Below are 19,873 nucleotides of genomic sequence, written 5' to 3' on the forward strand. Positions count from 1 at the left end.
CCTGACTGTATTTGGTGCAAAATATTAGCTCTGCACTGGGGCAGTAAGGTATCCCGCTGTTTAGCAAGAGCTGGACAGCTATAGGTGTTTGGTACGTTTTGTCTGCTGCTAATAGTTTCGAAATAAACATACATTTTGAACTTTTAAAATTTTAATCCTGGTGCCTATGAAACACCTGTCTTCATTCATGCCTCCATTTGAACTGATGGTAGACTCCTATTAAATCATAGACTCCCATTAAATTATAGTGCTTGGTGTGCAATAAATTCATATGGAAAAAAAAACCCATTGTGTACAGACTGCAGATTTATTTTGAATTCTGTGACAAAATCTGAATGTTCTACATGGATGTTTCAGTGCATTAAAAAAGATAAAATTGGGTTGACATGCTATAGCTAAAAAATGCACTGCCGTTCAATTATTGTGTGTGTTTTTCTATCCTGTGAGGTGACAGAAGGGAGAGGTTTGCAAAGATGAAGGATGCAGTTCTAATAGAGAAGTATAAAATGTATGGGGGAGATTTATGAGAATTGTTTGAGAACTGTTCTAGTTGCTCATGGCAACCAATCAAAGCTCACTTCCCCGTGACATCACCCTTCCGCCGATGCTGGCATGTATCCGCCAGCACTTTGCCCCAAGCGCCCTGCACAATCCATAACCGCAGCGCCACCTGTCCGCTCCAGTCCCCCCGGCTCCAGTCGCTCACCCCACCAACCGCCCACCCGTGCTGGAGGACAAGGCTGAACCTGCCAGGACCGTAAAAGCAGAAAAAAAGTAAAGTAACTTTTATGTATGTATGTATATATATATATATATATATATATATATATAGTGTGTATATTTGCTGTAAGTATACTCAGTATGTGTGTAGCTATACTGTTGTATATACTGTATGTGTGTGTATATATTCTGTATGTTTATGCAGTGTTGGTGATATTTATCAGGGTTTCTGCACCATGTAAGTGGCGTAGAAGCCCTGAAATAATTGCAAATTTTAGTTTTATACTACATAGGGGTACTCTGTATACATTTTATACTACATGGCGGTACTCTGTATGCATTTTATACTAAATGGCGGCATGCTATATGCATTTTATACTACATGGTGTATCTGATATATTACATATATGGGGGGGGGGGGGAAGTCTTTCTATGGTTCGCCTCGGGCAGCAGACAGGCTTGGTTCACCCCTACCCATGGAATGTCAGACCTCAACCAACCTCCCCGATGCACGTTTCGACTGCTCAAGGGGTCTATCATCTAGGGGTCTATGAAATGTCTTTCGATCTGGACAAACACTAACCTGTACTGTTTTTTGACATTTGCGACATGACATTTAGATTAGTATCCCTCATAATGATATTATATATTATGAGTGGCATATACACACACACACACCATATACATCTAGTCTGGATTGTTACTTATTTAGGGTCATGGCAATATAGTATGATATAATTAGGGGTCATGGTATATTATGTTCTATATGCAGGGGACGGCATATTCAGTTGTTAAGGTATCTATTACCTTAGGAGCACAGTGTGGGACATAGTTTTTACTGTAAATTATAAACATTTACAGGACTAATCTTCTAAATTTTGAATGCTTGATAGAGATCATAGTTTAAGGACATATTGATCTATTGTTGTTAAATTGCAGAGTTCATCTCTGATTTTCTGATAACCGTAAAAAACCTATGTGCTTTGATAGGGGGCTGTATATAGTGATTGCTGGGACAGCATATAGTGATTGCTGGGGGTGCTGTATATAGTGATTGCTGGGGGAGCTGTATATAGTGATTGCTGGGGGAGCTGTATATAGTGATGGCTGGGGGAGCTGTATATAGTGATGGCTGGGGGAGCTGTAAATCGTGATGGCTGGGGGAGCTGTAAATCGTGATGGCTGGGGAAGCTGTAAATCGTGATGGCTGGGGAAGCTGTAAATCGTGATGGCTGGGGAAGCTGTAAATCGTGATGGCTGGGGAAGCTGTATATAGTGAATACTAGAGTTGTATATAGTTATTGTTAGGGTGCTGTATATAGTGGTTACGTTGGGCAGTATAGTAATTGATGGGGAGCAGTATACAGTGATTGCTGTTCCCTGTCTGGACTATATTCAATTGGCGTCCCCACCAGATTTTGCGCCCAAGGGCCCACACCGACCTTGATCCAGTCTGGTTTTGTATAGTTTGTTATTCACATTTTATCTCTCATCTCCAATAATCAGGAAATACTGCCTTTAATGTGTATCCTTGAGGGTTACTTCGATCTTCTGTTTTATACTCCTATAACAATAATGGACTTAACTACATCTTTGGGATCAATAAGGTGTGGCAGGAAGAAACATGTCCAGAACCTCTATTAAACTGTCAGGGAAGTAGACTTGAGCCTTCACAGGTTGATGTTTTAGACATATTTGTAAAGCACTTACAGGATATTCTTCTCCCAGAGATATCAATTAATCAGCCCCAAGAGACTTTTGCACGTAGCAAAATGTTATCATTTGGGGTTCTCCACAATACTTGTATTCTGATTTGTAGGGGCATATTTACCATATGTGGCCCTGTAGGTCAATGGAGTCCCAGATATGTTCGCACCCATTATGATCCACACCTGCGTTTGGTTAAAAAACTGCCAAAATCTGTTTTGGAATATACTGACAGTAACAACGTTTGCATATGGAGCTGTGTAAGATGTAATTTTTGCTAGACATGATGATTAGTGGTAAGCAGGCCGAACTGCAATATTCCATGCCAAGTATTGGGAGTCTGGGTCCCTGGACACATACATGGATCCAATCTTGTGTACCTCAGTTACCAAGGGCCAACCATGGACCCTTCACTTCCTAGCTAAATCTGATGATGCAGTATGTACAAAGGTGTACGTAAAGGCATATATGCATACAAATGGCAACCAAGTGGTAATTAATGCATAAAATTAGAGCCTAGTTAAAGCCTAATGAAACAGCAATACACCAAAACAATACCACAATCAATCAATTTCATATATCCATATGTAGAAGACATGGAGGCATGGTCAGAGGTAGGTGGGTAGACCCCAATAAAATACATGAAAGACTCCCATTTTATGAGAAATAGGAGTCTGTGGTCTGATGAGATGATGATGAGAGATGATGAGATTTTTCAGCTGAAGGGACAGGATGACTAGTTGCTGTTGAAGGAAAGGTGAATGTGGCCAAGTACAGAGATATTCTGGATGAAAACCTCTTTCAGAATGCTCTGTACCTCAGACTGGGCCGAAGGTTCACCTTCCAACAAGACAATGACCCTAAGCTAAAATAACAAAGCTGTGGATTCAGAACAACTCTGTGACAGTTCTTAACTAGCACAGCCAGAGTCCTGATCTCAACCCAAATGAGCATTCCTGAAGAGACTTGAAAATGTTTGTCCACTAGTGTTCACCATCCAAGGGAACTGGAGAGGATCTACAAGGAATAATGGCAGAGGATCCCCAAATCCAGATGTAAAAAGTTGCATCATTCCCAAGATGACTGTACCAGATCAAAAGCTGCTTCGACTCGATACTGTGCAGAGTCTGAATACTTTTCTGTACCCACTGTACAAGTTTTTCTATCTGACATGAAATTAGAATAAACCATTTGTCTTCTAGATCAATTAGGATTATCAAAAATATTTATATTTGCCAAATGACAGAATAATGAGAGAAAGAGAATTTAAAGGAAATTTTATTACTTTCTGCAAAGTCATAAGTTTACATACATTTCATTAGTATTTGGTATCAATTCCCTTAAATAGTATCACTAGGTTCAAACCTTTCGGATATCTTTCCACAAGCTTCTCAAAATAGTTGTTAGGAATTTGCGCCCGTTCCTCCTGTTTTTGCTGGATCGCGAAAGGACCAGGTAAGTAAATCTGCCCCATTGACTTTGTTATACTTATTCTCATCTGGGCATTCACATCTAGATTCATTAATTTGCCATATATAAACATTTCTCCAATTAGATGTTCCTGTGTGAAGATAATTTCTCATAAATGTTGTAATATGGTCCCTTAGATACGAGACCGACTCCTCGGATACGGCCACCTCTGCTGGAGGTATTGCACAAAAGAAACAAAAAGTTTTGGTATAAAAATGAAATGTACAGGAGTTACTGCATGTCGCAAAGCCATCCTGTGGTAATGAACGCTGAAGCCATGTGGTCAGGCAGGACTCAATAGTGCATGTCTGGCCACCACTGCAAAAATGTGCGGTGGTCATATCCGAGGGGACTGTTTCGAAGGGACTGCATGACTACATTTATGAGAAATTATCTTCACACATGAACATTTTTTTTGAATAACATCCAATTGAAGAAATGGTTATATATGGCAAATGAATTTAATTAAATGTAAATGCTCAGATGGGAATACCCCTTTAAGTCACTTTGTAACCAGTTTGGCAGTATGCCTCGAGTCATTGTCCATTTGAAAGACCCATTTGCCGCCAAGCTTTAACTTCCTGGATGATGATGTAAGATGTTGATTCAGTATTTTTCTTTCCACATGATGACATCTATTTTGACAAGTGCACCAGTCCCTCTTGCAGTAAAATTACCACACCACATGATGCTGCCACCCCCTATTTCACAGTGTGGATGGTGTTCTCAGGCTTGCAAGCTTCTGCCTCAAACAGAAAATTGGTAAATATGGCCAAACTGTTTAATTTTAGTTTTCCATCATCTTTGTACTTGCACAAGTCTGGCTCATTCCTAGGTGCAATGTCCATTTACCTTAAGTTGCCTTGTTCATGTGTACAATTATTTGCAAGTCTATAATTATTTTCCTGATGCCTTGGTTGATTTCTTTAGACTTTCCCATGATGTTATACAAAGAAGCAGATGTGCTTTAAAATACATCCACATTTATCATTGCTTTTCAATAAAGTTAATTAAAATAAAATGCAGTTCCTCAAAATACATCCACAGGTGAGTGTCTCTAACTCAGATATTACTAATAAAGCTATCAAAATCTTTGATTGTCCAAAATTGTTTAAATGCATTGAAGAAAGTAATAAAATGCTTTAAAAATTCTCTCTCTCCCTCTCATTATTCTGCAATTTGTAAAATCTAAATAATTCTATTAATCCTAATTTACCTAAAACAGGAAAGGTTCTAATTTAATGTCAAATAGTAAGAAAAACACGTCTTTTTCATAGTTTATGTAAACTTCAATTTCAAACTGTGTATTCATCAAAAACTATTTACCTGGGACAAGATGAGACATGTAAAGAGAATTGCCCACCCTCTTAATATCATAATAACCATAGACAAGTCCTGTAACATGGCATGAGGTGTGCATCTGGATTGTCAGAATGGTAGTCTTGATCTGTATGTATGATTCATGCTTGTTACTTATTGCAAATGAATGTCTAATTAAAAAAGTTAAATAATTGTGATTCTAGATGGGGGTCAAGACCAATTCATAATAATTACTGTTTTTGGTGCTATATAAATAAATACAATAACCTCCAGTGAAAAATATGAAGCACATATCCAGTGGACAACACGCTGGAACAGGTACTGGTACAGGTATGTGAAAGAGCAGCAAATCTGATGGAAATTCCTACCATCGGACAGATGCATGACGTAAATTTAGGTGCAAATCCACTCCAGTCTCCTCTGTGTGCCTAAAGTTGCAAATTTTGAGCAACTGTTCACCCAAAAAGTTGCTCATGTGCCTCTTTAACAAACAGTCTAAGCCACTATGATAAATCTGACGTAAGGTTTAATGCTTTTTTGGCACCACTTTACTGCATATACCCCACCATCCCTACAATGCCCTGGCATAGACAAATATTAAAACAAATATATGCAAATCTAAATATAATAAATGTATTATTTCTTCACATATAAATATGAATGATCCCAAAGCATTTCAGAATTTTGGCAGTCCTATAACAATCAGCATAATTTACAGCTCCTCTAAAATATAAAGAAGCAGCACTATTCTCCCTGTATAAATATCCAATTGTGCCGATTCATTTTTATTGAAACATGCTGAAATAGAGTAAAAGTGGCGGATGTTGACTCAGCAGAATCCTGCCATTTTACACTGCTGGTACAGGAGACATAAGTTCTTTTTTCTAATACTTAAATGCTCGCTTTTCAGATTATGATGTCTATCTGGCAGCACAAGGAACGACATATGGACACCATGTAATGAGAAGCCTAAGTGCAGCACTCACACATTACTAGTATGGCATGCTGTGTAAAGATCACAGACTTTATATCAGGTTTAATGTCTACTGTCTATAAAATGTAATATAATACAGAGCTGTAAATATAACTGTGTGCAAAAGGTCACATTTCTCTACCACTGCCATCTCTGACCTTAATGGATAACCCATATAGTCCACATTTCAATGACTGTCAAATCAATTTTTTACACTTCTTTACTTTTCCTCTTGGCTGGGTATGTTGTCCTGTATGTGTCTGTGTGCAACAACAAGTGGTTGTACTGTACATTATAGCCAGTCAAGGGTTTTTATAACAGGTAATATAATTGAATTGAATATATATTGAATTGGTTTCATGAGAAATTGTAGTTCTTACCCAAATGCAGGTTGGGTCCTATTCCCTTACAACTATAAAAATAGCCTTCCACTTGAAGATACCTATCTACTGTAGTCAAATAGCCAGTCTAGCCCTTCACAAACCCAATCTATATATAGTGGGCTACAAAAGGCATGCTTTTCCTACAGTACAGAGGTAGGCTGGATTGTTTTCATCCTATAAATGTTACAGGGTAAGGTTTTGAGTTACTGGGAGGACATGATCCAGACTAACGACTGTCCATCTGTTGACTGATCATGATCATGAGTAATTTTTGTGGATCAGTGTTATTGCCCATCCTCCCCTGGCATCCATTCATGTCTATATGCATCAATATCTAGGATCTGTCATATGGATAATAAAGAATGGTATTTTGAAATACAACTGAACTAAATTTTCCATCTGTACAAACTTACTAGGAAGGTATAACAGACTTACTTTCTGCTTAGTCCTTAAAATCATATCCACTTATTGACCTTCTGAACCTTAAATGGTGTCTGAAACCTAATATCACGAGTAAATGGCATTGATTATAAATTATGCTTTTAGGAAGCAATGAAGTCTTCTAGTGTTCATTACAAATCCATAGAACATTGCCCATGATAATCTATAAATTCTGCACTAAAAGGTTTTGGATTCATACACAAATTTCTTAATTTGACACATTCAATACTCACTGAAAAGTCTTGGTGAAATATTTACAGGTTTACACGTGGCAGATTTTTAGAGTGACAATTTCTTCAACTATTCTGTATATATCTAAGCAGCAGAGTAACTAAAAATTGTCCTACAGGACGGGAACTATTGTAAAAAGTAATGTCTGATTGTATCCAATGGTTTTAGTTTATGTCCATGGTTTATTGGTAACTGGTTTATTCAACTGTACCCCCCCCCCTTGCAAAAATCTATTTTAAAAAAGAATCATTTATAATGCCTTTTTTTTTTTTTTACAGACTGGGGATGAAAATCTCTCCAATTTATAACACACTTAAAGGGGTTTTCCAGAAATCCAAGTGGTGGCCGAGATAGGGGTACCAGAAAAGAGAAAGGATACTTACCATGCACCAGCTCCTGCGTTTCATCAGACCTGCTTCTCGGACCATAGCAGCACTTTCTGCTTAGAACAGGAAGTACTGCTGCAACGGTGGTAATGGGTGTATGTTAATTTGACTTTCCTTTTCTATTCTTTGGCCCCCAAAGAATTCCTGGAAAACCAGCTCACTAAGTAGCAGATTTGCTGCTTTGAAATCCACTGTGGAAAAACTGCTACAAGTTTTCCAATAAAAACTGAAAAGTTAATTCGATCTTTTATCAGTTTGTTAACTGGAACTCAAGTTGAATAAGTCAGGGCCATGATTAATGGAGGGATGATTAACCATTAAGAGTAAAATATACCTTCCATTGAGTAATTCACCAACTAAGTTGGGAGACCCAGCTGAACGATCTCTACTGATCAATCAATAACATATACAAATTTTAATTACAAAATGTATTGCAACTGCACATAAAAAGTTGACTTGATGGCTTTCAGTGTGCAGTTTACAGAACACCCATACAACGTACAGAAAGTGTGTCCCTGCTGTTCAAAGCGGTTATACTTACTTGTTCAACGTCAGGTCAAGGATAAACTTGGAACCAAAGGCCTCTATCTGGAAACTAGTTTGGGCAAGATGCACAGCCTAAAAGTAATAAAGAAATATTGTAGTTACAATCTTCATAGATACAATTACTAGCCATTAGATTGATATATCACCCATAATGTAAACTACATACTGGAAGAAAGTTCTGCTGCCAGCATTAGTAGTGAGGCTTATGGTATAGAATTCTTAACCCTGTTATACTGGAATGTCACAGCATGAATATGGCGATGCCATGGTTCATTGTAAAACTAAAAATGTATGTCATTTCCTTTTTAATTGGTGTCACCTATCCACAAAATAGATCCTAAAACCAAGCATGATAAACCAGAGGCACTTACTAATAGATAACGCCTCTCTGGAGCCAGTTTGGTTTCTAACTAGTTGTCGGTAATGACTTACATATTTTATTTTGTGGAGTTTAGCAGTTAATATTTTTGGCACTTGGGCCAGAGCAGAGCACTACCTTATAACCATTAGGGTCCTTACCCTGCAGCCCAAACCCATATGCCATCCAAGTTAGGATTTATTGCTACAGCTTTCTGTACTAAAAACTTTTTTTCTGTACCTTAAAGCCAGCAAGCCTTGGGCATCTGTGTTTTTAATACTTTTCTCAAGTTGAGCAGTCAGTAGTTATTCTACTGTTATTTTATAATTTTGAACATTAATAAAAGTGACGTTTTAATAATTACGGTTATTTATCTGGATATGGCTAATTTTGCGCTGCCTTAGGCGGCTTTAGGTAAAAAATTTACTCTAAATCCTTGCTGTGACAATAGGTCCAATGTTTAGAAGAGTCTAATGTGGAGAGCACCACACATGTGTGCAGCAGTCAGGGAATTTTCTGGACAGGCTGCTGAGAGCCACTGCAATGGCAAGTTTGGCCACTCCATCTGTGGCTTACTTGGTCCAACAGCTTGTCTGGTCCAAAATATTATACAAAAATAGAAGGCAGCAGGGATCTAAAATTTTTACTGAAACCCCATAGCAATCTACAAGAGGTGTGCTAAATAACAGCCAGTGAAATATTATGAATTTATGTTTTATCTAACAATCATCTAATGAATATCTATAAAGCTATATAGATCTGTATGTATAGGTTTATCATCTTGCTCACATATTTGTATGTGTGCACATGGAAATCAGAGCAGATATGGTCACAAAATAACCATAGTATCCAGGCACACATGCGCCGGCTGCACTGTTCACCAAAATAGAATTGAGGTAGTTGGACAAGTATGTCTGTTGGTCTACTTGCCACCATATTTGAGGGCCTGAAAAATGAGAGAGAAAGAGGCATACTATTTGTAGCAGATTTTCCATCCCTCACAAACCATACCCCTTTTTGGTGCCGGCCACTCATAAATAAGACAGATAGGTGGAAGTGCCACAGAACAGGTGGTGGAAGTGCCACAAAAATTGAGGAAAAATTAGTAAATACCCCACTGTGTCTATGATAATCTTCTTATGTTTATTATCCATGACCTTCTGTCTAAAATAAACTTTTACAAGTATGCTAATGAGTCATGGGGGCTCTGGGGGGAATTACCAAATCCGCACCATGCTTCCCTGCCTGTTAAGCTGTGCAGAAGCACATCCCTCACCCCACTGTCAGGCACAGGAGGGGCTAAGTTCTGAGGTAGCAAGGGAAGGGGGAGACATTGTAACAGCATTTTAATCTGAAGTACAAAGGGTCTCTGGTTACATCCCTCAGAGCCCTACAGACTTATTAGCATAATTTTAAAGTTGATTTTTAGAAGGAAGGAGGTCATGGATAACAAATATAAGAATATTATCAGTCACAGTGCTTGGATCTATGAGTAAGCGCCCCTAGTTTATCATGCTGGATTTTGATGGTAGATTTCCTTTAAAAAAAGCATAGGGTCACCACACACTGCTTATTGGCATGTTGGGAACAGTACCGTTTTCCTTGGTTGTTGCCTACATATTATGTATAAAAGGTAACTGTTAATGCACAAATCATATAAACTAGGAGCCTTGAGGCTTATATGAGTTTTCCATTACACAGTTCAAAGAAACAGATAGGTCACAGTCAACAACAGTTCTTAAAGAAGTGTCTCAGGTTCTATGATGATTGCCCTATGCCCAGGCCTTCACACAATTTAAAGCAAATACAATGGTTTAAATCACAACTTTATTAGGTATTTTTTTATAATATTGACACTACCAAATTCTGTCTTTTTATATTAAAAATCCTCAAAAAGACCTTTGTATGGGTTTCGATATGGGTCAAAATTAACAACCCCAAATTGTTGAAACCAAATGAGGCTGATTGCACACTCTTATAGCAGCTCTCATATCAGTCACACAAGGCATGAGAGGTCTTCATTTCTCACAACCTACCGTGTTCCGATTTTGTGTTAATACGAGGATGTTGTAGGTAATTATATCAATGCGAATATCTTGAGAGTATCCCCTAATCATGCAGGTTCATAAAACACCCACTTCATTATCATACTATAAGGTTCCTACCACTCTCCTAACCTCACATCACCCTTGATAATTACAAGCTAACCCTGTGTCTTTTTGCATTTTTCATTTTGATTAAGACTGATATATGTAAATTACTGTCCTTTAATTTTAAATGCAATGGTTCTGAAATACTAATGCAATTTTTTACATCAAACTGTGTGAATATATGCACCAATATGTTTTACTAAATGTACATAAAAACCACAGATAACCAATCTGATTAAAATATCACATATACAATATGCAAAGCGAGTGGTCATTGAAATAATAAACCTCAATTGTGCTCATAGGTGGGAATTCAATAAGGAAACATGGTACAAGAGCTTTGATGTTGAAGGTTGTGTGGAGAGAACTATAGATCCAAACCTGAACTGAACGGACATGCTAGGTTCAGTTCCGGTTTCTGAGTGGACATTCAAGCCAGCATACAATGTGCATTTGACTCATAAAACTCGCTTGTAGGGAAGAGCCTTAGATAAAGTAGATCCCTGCAGATCAGTTCTGAGTCTAATGCGAAGTTCCCGCGATCAAAACATCCGGATTTAAAAACACAGTCAAAACAGCTGGGTTAACAGCTGTTAGAGCATGGTCATAAGACATCCGATATATAAAATATAAAAACGATTATTCCCAGCGGTGAACCCCGTAACGTAAAAATGTGCTCAAATGTCCGAATTGCCACTTTTTTACCCTTTCACTACACATAAAAAAATGTAATAAAAACTGATCTAAAGATTGCACAGTCCTGAAAATGGTAGCAATAAAAACGTAAGCTTGTCCAGGAGAATATGACACCTTAGCCAACTCCATACTCCTAAGTATGAGAAGTTATTGGAGTCAGAATATGGTAAAAGTAAGAATTTTGGAGGGGGGCGGGAATAAAATCATTCAACATGAAAGCCAGCAGACACCATCGCCCCAATTGGGGCATGTCCCTGGCTTCTTACACATATACTTTTATATTCTTTATGCATGGAACAAAAATGACATTTTTCATATTATCATTTTTACAGGTTGTCTTCACATTCTTTTCTTATATCTTCATAAGCTTTCTTCAGAACAGTTTTTGTCAGAATTTTGTGCCCCAAAATGAATGATTAATAATAATTTTCGATTGCATTACAAAATCGTCCTCTTTTGTGCAAATTTTCTATTCATTCTCTTAATTTATTACTTTGGAAAATTTCCAAAAATGGAAACACTTAACTTTGTTAAAGGAAACCTACCACTTGTAGTGGCAGGTTTCCGATGGCAATACCGGGCACCAGCTCAGGGTGAGCTGGTGCCGGAGCTTATTTTAGTTAGTGTTTTAAACCGCGGTATCGCGGTTTAAAACACTTTTTAAACTTTATAGCCGGCGCAGGCAGGTACGCGCTCCGCGCTTACCGTGCACGCGGCTCTCATTCACTTCCTATGTAGCCGCGTGCACGGTAAGCGCCGAGCGCGTACCTGCCTGCGCCGGCTATAAAGTTTAAAAAGTGTTTTAAACCGCGATACCGTGGTTTAAAACACTAACTAAAATAAGCTCCGGCACCAGCTCACCCTGAGCTGGTGCCCGGTATTGCCATCGGAAACCTGCCACTACAAGTGGTAGGTTTCCTTTAAGTGCATGGACAGTCTGTAACATGCATCTTTAAAAAAACATGATAAAAAAGGAAAATTACAAAAAAGTTAATATTTTCCCATTTGTAGTCATTTGTCGGCTAATTTCATATTAAAAAAAGTTAAAGTCTCACATGTCATGAAAAAAAACTATTATTATATGTAAAGATTTTCCAAAGATACTGTAATTTAAAGAAGTGCATAACAGAACTGCAAAAATTGCTATGGACATTTAGGCATCAGACAAAGGGGTAAACATACTCTGGTAAATCGCTAAATTTCACTCTGCAGTTGCAGGTTGATGTGCATATCCAGAATTATAATAAAGAAACATGCCTGAAAAATGGTAATGTGACAAAACTATACACCAACGTTTCTTTTTGTACCCACAGAATATATATTAATAGTAGAATATATGTATGCCTTTCTAGTCAATTGGAACTTACCCTACATATTGGGATTTTTTTTAAAGCATCATCATATATGATCATTATTAACACCTACGGGACTCGTTTGTGTTTTGTGTCTGAAATCTCTTGTGTTTAGTTATGAAAAAAACAACATTTGGAAAAAATTCTTTATTTTCAACGTTTTAAATTCTTTTGATGCAGATATTCACAGCACCCAAATAAATTCATAACTTACATTTCCCAAATGTCTGCTTAATGTTGGATGGTTTTCTAAGATTCCACATATTTTACTAGAATGTTGTGAGGCTCAGAATTTAGGCGCCATTTTTTTCCATTTTTTGTAAAATCACCAAAACCTGTATTTAGATGGACCTGCTCAACTTCTAATTGACACTGAGAGGCCTAAATAATAGCTAGACTCTTAAATTACCCTATTATGGAAACTACACCCCTCAAGGTGTGAAAAACCACTTTTAAGAAGTTTGTTAACCCTTTAGGTGTTTTATAGGGGTTAAAACAAAATGGAGGTACAGTCTACAAATTGTAATATTTTTTGACAATACATTCATTTTGGATGGAAAATTAAACATTTACAATGGATTAAATGAAAAAAAGGCTCCACAAAGTTTGATACCCAATTTCTCACGGGTACACGGATACTCTATATGTGGTGGTAACCTGCTGTATGAGCGCAGGGCCTGGCATAGAAGGGAAGGAGGCGCCATTCAGATCAGATTTGCATTGTCACATTGTACAGGCTATAATTTTTTTCTTTTTTTAAAGTGCACCTATAGGGGCTTATTTCTTTTGCCACATGAGGTGCACTTTTCTTGTCACGTAAGGGATCTGACTGCCAGGGAGATCGGGCAGTCCTGGGGCACTCGGCAGTCCACGGGGCTGACCCAAAGTGGATCGGATCACCCAGTAAGCAGCATGGGGGATCCGAACCATAGCGGGAACGCCCTTACACACCGCGGTCATGCTTTACCGCGGCGTGTAAGGGGTTAACACCCGCGATTGGAGTCGGCTCCTATGGCGTGTGTTACAGCGCGGTGTCAGCTGTGATAGACAGCTGACAGACGCTGCTTCTGGCGCCGGCTCAGTTTGTGAGCCGGTGCCAGAAGCAGGACGTTATAGCACGTCCCCGTGAGCTTAGCATCTAGCCGCGGGGCGTACTCTAATGTCCTGGTGCGCCTAGGGGTTAAAAATAAACCTACAAAAACCTGAATGAGTTTCTACTACCAACAACATCAGTAATAACTTTAAAAGGTTTAGCCAAGTTTCAATAAATCTCTTCCATTAGACAGGTCTCTGAATGTATACATACCTCTGCCTTTGCCTCCTCTCATAGTCTCAGCCTTTCCCTGTTCTCCCCATGCTGCCCTCTCCATAAATACACAACTTCCCGTTTCTCACGGCTTTAGGCCGTCTTCATGGTGTCACCCACTGTGTCTTTTTCTCACTCCTTTTCACTGAAGGTGCATCCTCATTTGGCGTTTGCATTGCATTTACAAATGCAATGCAAATTCCCTGGTGCACAGTTGAACATTCCATCGGTAAAAATGACCCAGTGTTTTGCATGTACACAATGTACACATGTGTTAACAGCCCCCAGAGTTTGCTTTGCATTTGTAAAGATATCCTGACAGACAGAGAGGAGAGCTGGAGGAATCATAATCTCCCGCTACAGCCCTCCTATTCAACAGTTCTCACACATATAAAGAAAGAAGTACGGAGAGTCAGGAGACAGCACTAAAGTAAGTATCAGGAATGCTGAATCACTTCAAGAATATTCAGGGATTATCATTAAGGCAGTAAAGGCACATGGGAAACTTTTCAAACTCTTTCATTCCCTTTTTGCCTTTGCAGTTCCATTTTTTCCCCTTTTCTTTAAAGATCCATAACTTTTTTTTTTTATTTCTCCATGTACAGAGCTTTATAATGCTTTGTTTTTTGCCTAACATACTGTTCTATGTTATGTACAAGATAGGATCTTTAGTTTTGTACTTACCATATACACTCACCGGCCACTTTATTAGGTACACCATGCTAGTAACGGGTTGGACCCCCTTTTGCCTTCAGAACTGCCTCAATTCTTCGTGGCATAGATTCAACAAGGTGCTGGAAGCATTCCTCAGAGATTTTGGTCCATATTGACATGATGGCATCACACAGTTGCCACAGATTTGTCGGCTGCACTTCCATGATGCGAATCTCCCGTTCTACCACATCCCAAAGATGCTCTATTGGATTGAGATCTGGTGACTGTGGAGGCCATTTGAGTCCAGTGACCTCATTGTCATGTTCAAGAAACCAGTCTGAGATGATTCCAGCTTTATGACATGGCGCATTATCCTGCTGAAAGTAGCCATCAGATGTTGGGTACATTGTGGTCATAAAGGGATGGACATGGTCAGTAACAATACTCAGGTAGGCTGTGGCGTTGGTACCAAGGGGCCCAAAGAGTGCCAAGAAAATATTCCCCACACCATGACACCACCACCACCAGCCTGAACCGTTGATACAAGGCAGGATGGATCCATGCTTTCATGTTGTTGACGCCAAATTCAGACCCTACCATCCGAATGTCGCAGCAGAAATCGAGACTCATCAGACCAGGCAACGTTTTTCCAATCTTCTACTGTCCAATTTTGATGAGCTTGTGCAAATTTTAGCCTCAGTTTCCTGTTCTTAGCTGAAAGGAGTGGCACCCGGTGTGGTCTTCTGCTGCTGTAGCCCATCTGCCTCAAAGTTCGACATACTGTGCGTTCAGAGATGCTCTTCTGCCTACCTTGGTTGTAACGGGTGGCGATTTGAGTCACTGTTGCCTTTCTATCAGCTCGAACCAGTCTGCCCATTCTCCTCTGACCTCTGGCATCAACAAGGCATTTCCGCCCACAGAATTGCCGCTCACTGGATGTTTTTTCTTTTTCGGACCATTCTCTGTAAACCCTAGAGATGGTTGTGCGTGAAAATCCCAGTAGATCAGCAGTTTCTGAAATACTCAGACCAGCCATTCTGGCACCAACAACCATGCCACGTTCAAAGGCCTCAAATCACCTTTCTTCCCCATACTGATGCTCGGTTTGAACTGCAGGAGATTGTCTTGACCATGTCTACATGCCTAAATGCACTGAGTTGCCGCCATGTGATTGGCTGATTAGAAATTAAGTGTTAACGAGCAGTTGGACAGGTGTACCTAATAAAGTGGCCGGTGAGTGTATACTTGAGTATGAGCCGAGGCACCTAATTTTAGCACCAAAAAAAAAGGTAAAACCTAATGGGGGTCATTTACTAGGGGCCCGAATCGAGTTTTTACGGCGGGTTACCCAAATTTTTCCATTTTGCACCGATTTTCCCTGAATTGCCCCGGGTTTTTGACACACGCGATCGGATTGTGGCGCATCGGCGCGGGCATGCACGCGATGGAAATCTGGGGGGCGTGGCCGAACGAGAACCCGACGGATTTGGAGAAAAAAGTGTCGCTGGACACGCGCTTACCTGCACTCGTCCCGGCTTGGTTAAGTCCAGTGAACTCCGATGAACTTTAGCGCAGCAGCGACACCTGGTGGACGTCGGAGGAACTGCCTTAGTGAATTGCCGGAAGACCCGAATCCTCCACACAGAACGCGCCGCTGGATGGAATGGACCGGGTAAGTAAATCTGCCCCATTGACTTGAGTATAAGTCAAGGGTGGGAAATGCATTAGTCACAGCCTCCCAGTATATAGCCAGCCTATCCCCCTGTAGCATATAACCAGCCTATCCCCCTGTGGCATGTATAGCCTGCCAGTCCCCTCTGGTATCTAGCCTGCCAGTCCCCTCTGGTATCTAGCCTGCCAGTCCCCTCTGGTATCTAGCCTGCCAGTCCCCTCTGGTATCTAGCCAGCCCCGTGTAGTATAATGCCAGCCAGCAGTTACAGGTATACCAAATTCATAAAGCATTTATTAGGTTTTAAAAGGTTTTAAAAAGTGAAAAGCTTTTGTATTAATATTGTGACACTAATTACTTTCATACTTTGACGTATAAATCCATTATATGTTGGGACAGTAAAACCATTTGATTACTTTATAGTTAAATTATTATGAGTTACAAAATGACAAAGCTGTTACGAGGTGATGTGGTTAACTGGGAATAACCATTTTGTATATTTATAGATTGGGACTTTCAGGACGTGGTAATAGCCAACATGATTATGATTTTATTGTTTATTAATTTATCAGCTTTAGGGAAAGGAGTTGATTTGACCCTTTAGGATTTTAAACCCTACAACCCTAGGGTACATTAATCCTAATGCATCTGATTATATCTACCATACTACAGCACAGCAGTAGATGGCATTTTTGTACATGATGTGTTGCATTATGTCATATTGTAGAAGATCTTCATAAATGATGATGATGTCACAGAAAGAGTTGATCACAGCCAAGGCAGCAGCCATGTGATGCCGGCTGTTAAATGCTCCTGGTGGCTTTGCCAGTGCCATGTAGAAGGTTAACACCTGTGATCAGTGCTAGCACCAATATGCAGCAAACGCTGGAGGGGGCTTAGACCGAGAGCCCACTCCCTACACCCCCTGCCAACATACTATGACGTCAGATCATGGCAAAGGGTTCACTAGGAATTATTACATGTGATGCGTCCTGTCAACCAATTGGTGCCGCCATATTGGCTTTGATTGTTGCTACCCGTTAAGTCATCAGGTAGCAACGATCAGTTGCCATGACTGCCTGGTGTCTTTATAGGACACCAGGACCTGTCATTGCTGCGGATTCAACAAACTCTCCATATACGGCAATTAAGTTGTAGTGCACTATGTGGTAGGGGCAATCAGACTCCCTGTAGTAAAAGTACCCTAGAGAGTCCTATTTCAAAAAATTAAAAATTCTAAATCACTCCTGTTCCCCAGAAGTGATATTAAAATAAGCAAATAAAATCAAAACATGTTAGGTATCATCATGGGCAAAAAGTACTGGTGTATTAAAATATAAAAATGGTTATTCCCGACGTTGATCCCTGTAATAGAAAATAGTACCAAAATGTCCAAAATGACACTATTTTGCAACACATAAAAAAGTAAAAAAAATTAATCAAAAGGTCATTCAGTCCCCAGAATGAAAATGTTACCGTATGTTGCAAAATATGACACCTTACACAGCTCCGTACACCAAAATGAAAATGTTATTCAAATCAGATGGTAAAACTAAGACATTGGGGCACATTTACTTAACGTCCCGTCGCGATCCCTGCTGTGCGTTGTCCGACGAGGATTCGGGTCTGCCGCAATTCACTAAGGTCGTGCGTCCAATTTCCTGCATGTGTCGCTTACCGCTAAGGTCGGCCAGAGTTCACCTTCTTCTTCCTGTGCTTGATTTTGCAACATAATTTCGTTTTTTAAATTCCGCAGTTTGTCCGAATCAGTCGGGATGTCCGAAGGCCCGCCCACCAATTTGTGTCGAATGCAAGCCAGCGCAGATGCGCCACAATCCGATCATGTGCGCTGAAAACCCAGGGCAATTTGGCGCAAAAAGGAAATATTCGCGAAACCCGCCAATCGCGGTCCGCGGACCCTTAGTAAATGTGAACAAACAAAAAACAAGTGTGCACTGTGTGCAAATCCAGCTTACCCCTCAAATTGAGTGCAGGTGCTTGCAGATCCACGTACAGGCTTCAGTACATCGTAGTGCAGAAAATAGATACGACCTCGGCACAAATCCGCAAATTTAGGATGTGTGGCTCAATAGAAAAACATTCTTCTTTATTTGAAAATCATGCATAAAAAGCAAATATAGGCACAGGTATCCAAGAAAGCAACCCACGGACCATAAAAGCCATAAAAATTGAGCCCACAAGAAAATGGTTCACCAATTTCACCCAATTTGGAATTTTTTTTTTCACTGCCAAATACATGCCACTAGGAAGTACAATGCAGAAAACAAGCCCACAAACAGCTCTGCACATGTTATAGATTTTTTAAGGTGGGGAGTAAAAGATGGAAACACTACAATGTCTGTATGGGGTTGAAAAGTTTACGTGTACTACTCTTCTTCTGGTTTTTATGTCCGAATAAAATGTTCACCAACGAAGGAAAAAAGTGCTTTTTACTCAACTTCACTTTAGCACTATCATCCCGATTTCCTTCCCAATTAGCTGCTTATATTTTGCTGAATTTTGTCCTGCTATAGATATTCCGTGACATGTCTGATTACACAGTAGCTCTATGGAGAAAGGAGGAGGGACTGTGAGTTAGAGCAGCTAGGTCTCTACACACCAACACAGAAAGACTGCAGACTGTAGAGAAAAGAGCGGCTAGAAATGTCAAAAATCACAATGGTAAAAAAGAAAAAAAAAAAAATCAATCATCAAGTTATAAATGTCACACTTTGGTCAAGAAAGATGTTGTGAGGAATGTAGAAGACACTATTTATATCATTGTTACATGGCCCACTAACTCGCTTATAACATGGCCCACTAACACTATTATTTGTAATAAAATGCCAATAGATTGCCCTGTTCTATATGTAACCCACCAGTGAGCTGCTGTGAATGTGCCTTTCCCAGGCATCACGTACAAAGCAGACAATCATTAACAGTATAGCAAATTGTCTATTTTCACTGCCATAATCACACGTATAAAACATTTGTAATTTTGCTTTAGATTTGGTCTCCAGATCTATATGCTGACATAGTATTATAACAGTGCATGGCAAAATAACAGGAAATGGAAAAAAAACTTTCAATGTCCATCAGCCAGAAGGTCAGAGAAAGTGGGTTCTGCCAAGCTTGCAATACTGTGCACAAAAAGGACCTTGAGATTACCTTGCAGCCATCCAATTCCCTAAGAACGGTTGTGTTAATTCATTCAAACGTTAACTTATTTCGACTGGGAATTGAAAAGATGATGGGTACTTACTACATGTTTCACTCTACTCTGCCCCCATCTGTACAAACAATTAGTAGATTTGGTTTTTAGTATTTTTACGCTGATGATTCCCAACTATATACTTCTGCATGTAACATCATCGATTGTTTCTCTGAATGATTGTCTCTCTGAGGTTTCTGCCACTATCTGGTGGTTGTGTAGGACCCGACTTCTCTTTTACACTGTATATTCAATCACTCACAGGAACTTGCTGCATGTAACTGAAAAGTCTGTCCAGA

At 39.6% G+C, this 19,873-nt stretch overlaps 1 protein-coding gene across 11 annotated transcripts in view; it reads right to left on the reverse strand.

The window, feature by feature from the left end:
* ADAM23 (ADAM metallopeptidase domain 23) overlaps positions 1–19,873 on the reverse strand; it is a 162,330-nt gene that overhangs the window by 110,355 nt on the left and 32,102 nt on the right. For all 11 annotated transcript variants that reach the window (XR_011849397.1, XR_011849398.1, XM_072121072.1 and 8 more), the window contains exon 3: positions 8,173–8,249. Coding sequence is in view for 9 of the 11 variants with exons in the window: in XM_072121072.1 (XP_071977173.1) it covers positions 8,173–8,249 (77 nt within the window). In the remaining 2 variants the exon portion in view is untranslated. The remainder of the gene's footprint in view (positions 1–8,172; positions 8,250–19,873) is intronic.

Source organism: Engystomops pustulosus, chromosome 8 (genome assembly GCF_040894005.1).
Source record: "Engystomops pustulosus chromosome 8, aEngPut4.maternal, whole genome shotgun sequence".
In the NCBI taxonomy this organism is placed as follows: Eukaryota; Metazoa; Chordata; class Amphibia; order Anura; family Leptodactylidae; genus Engystomops; species Engystomops pustulosus.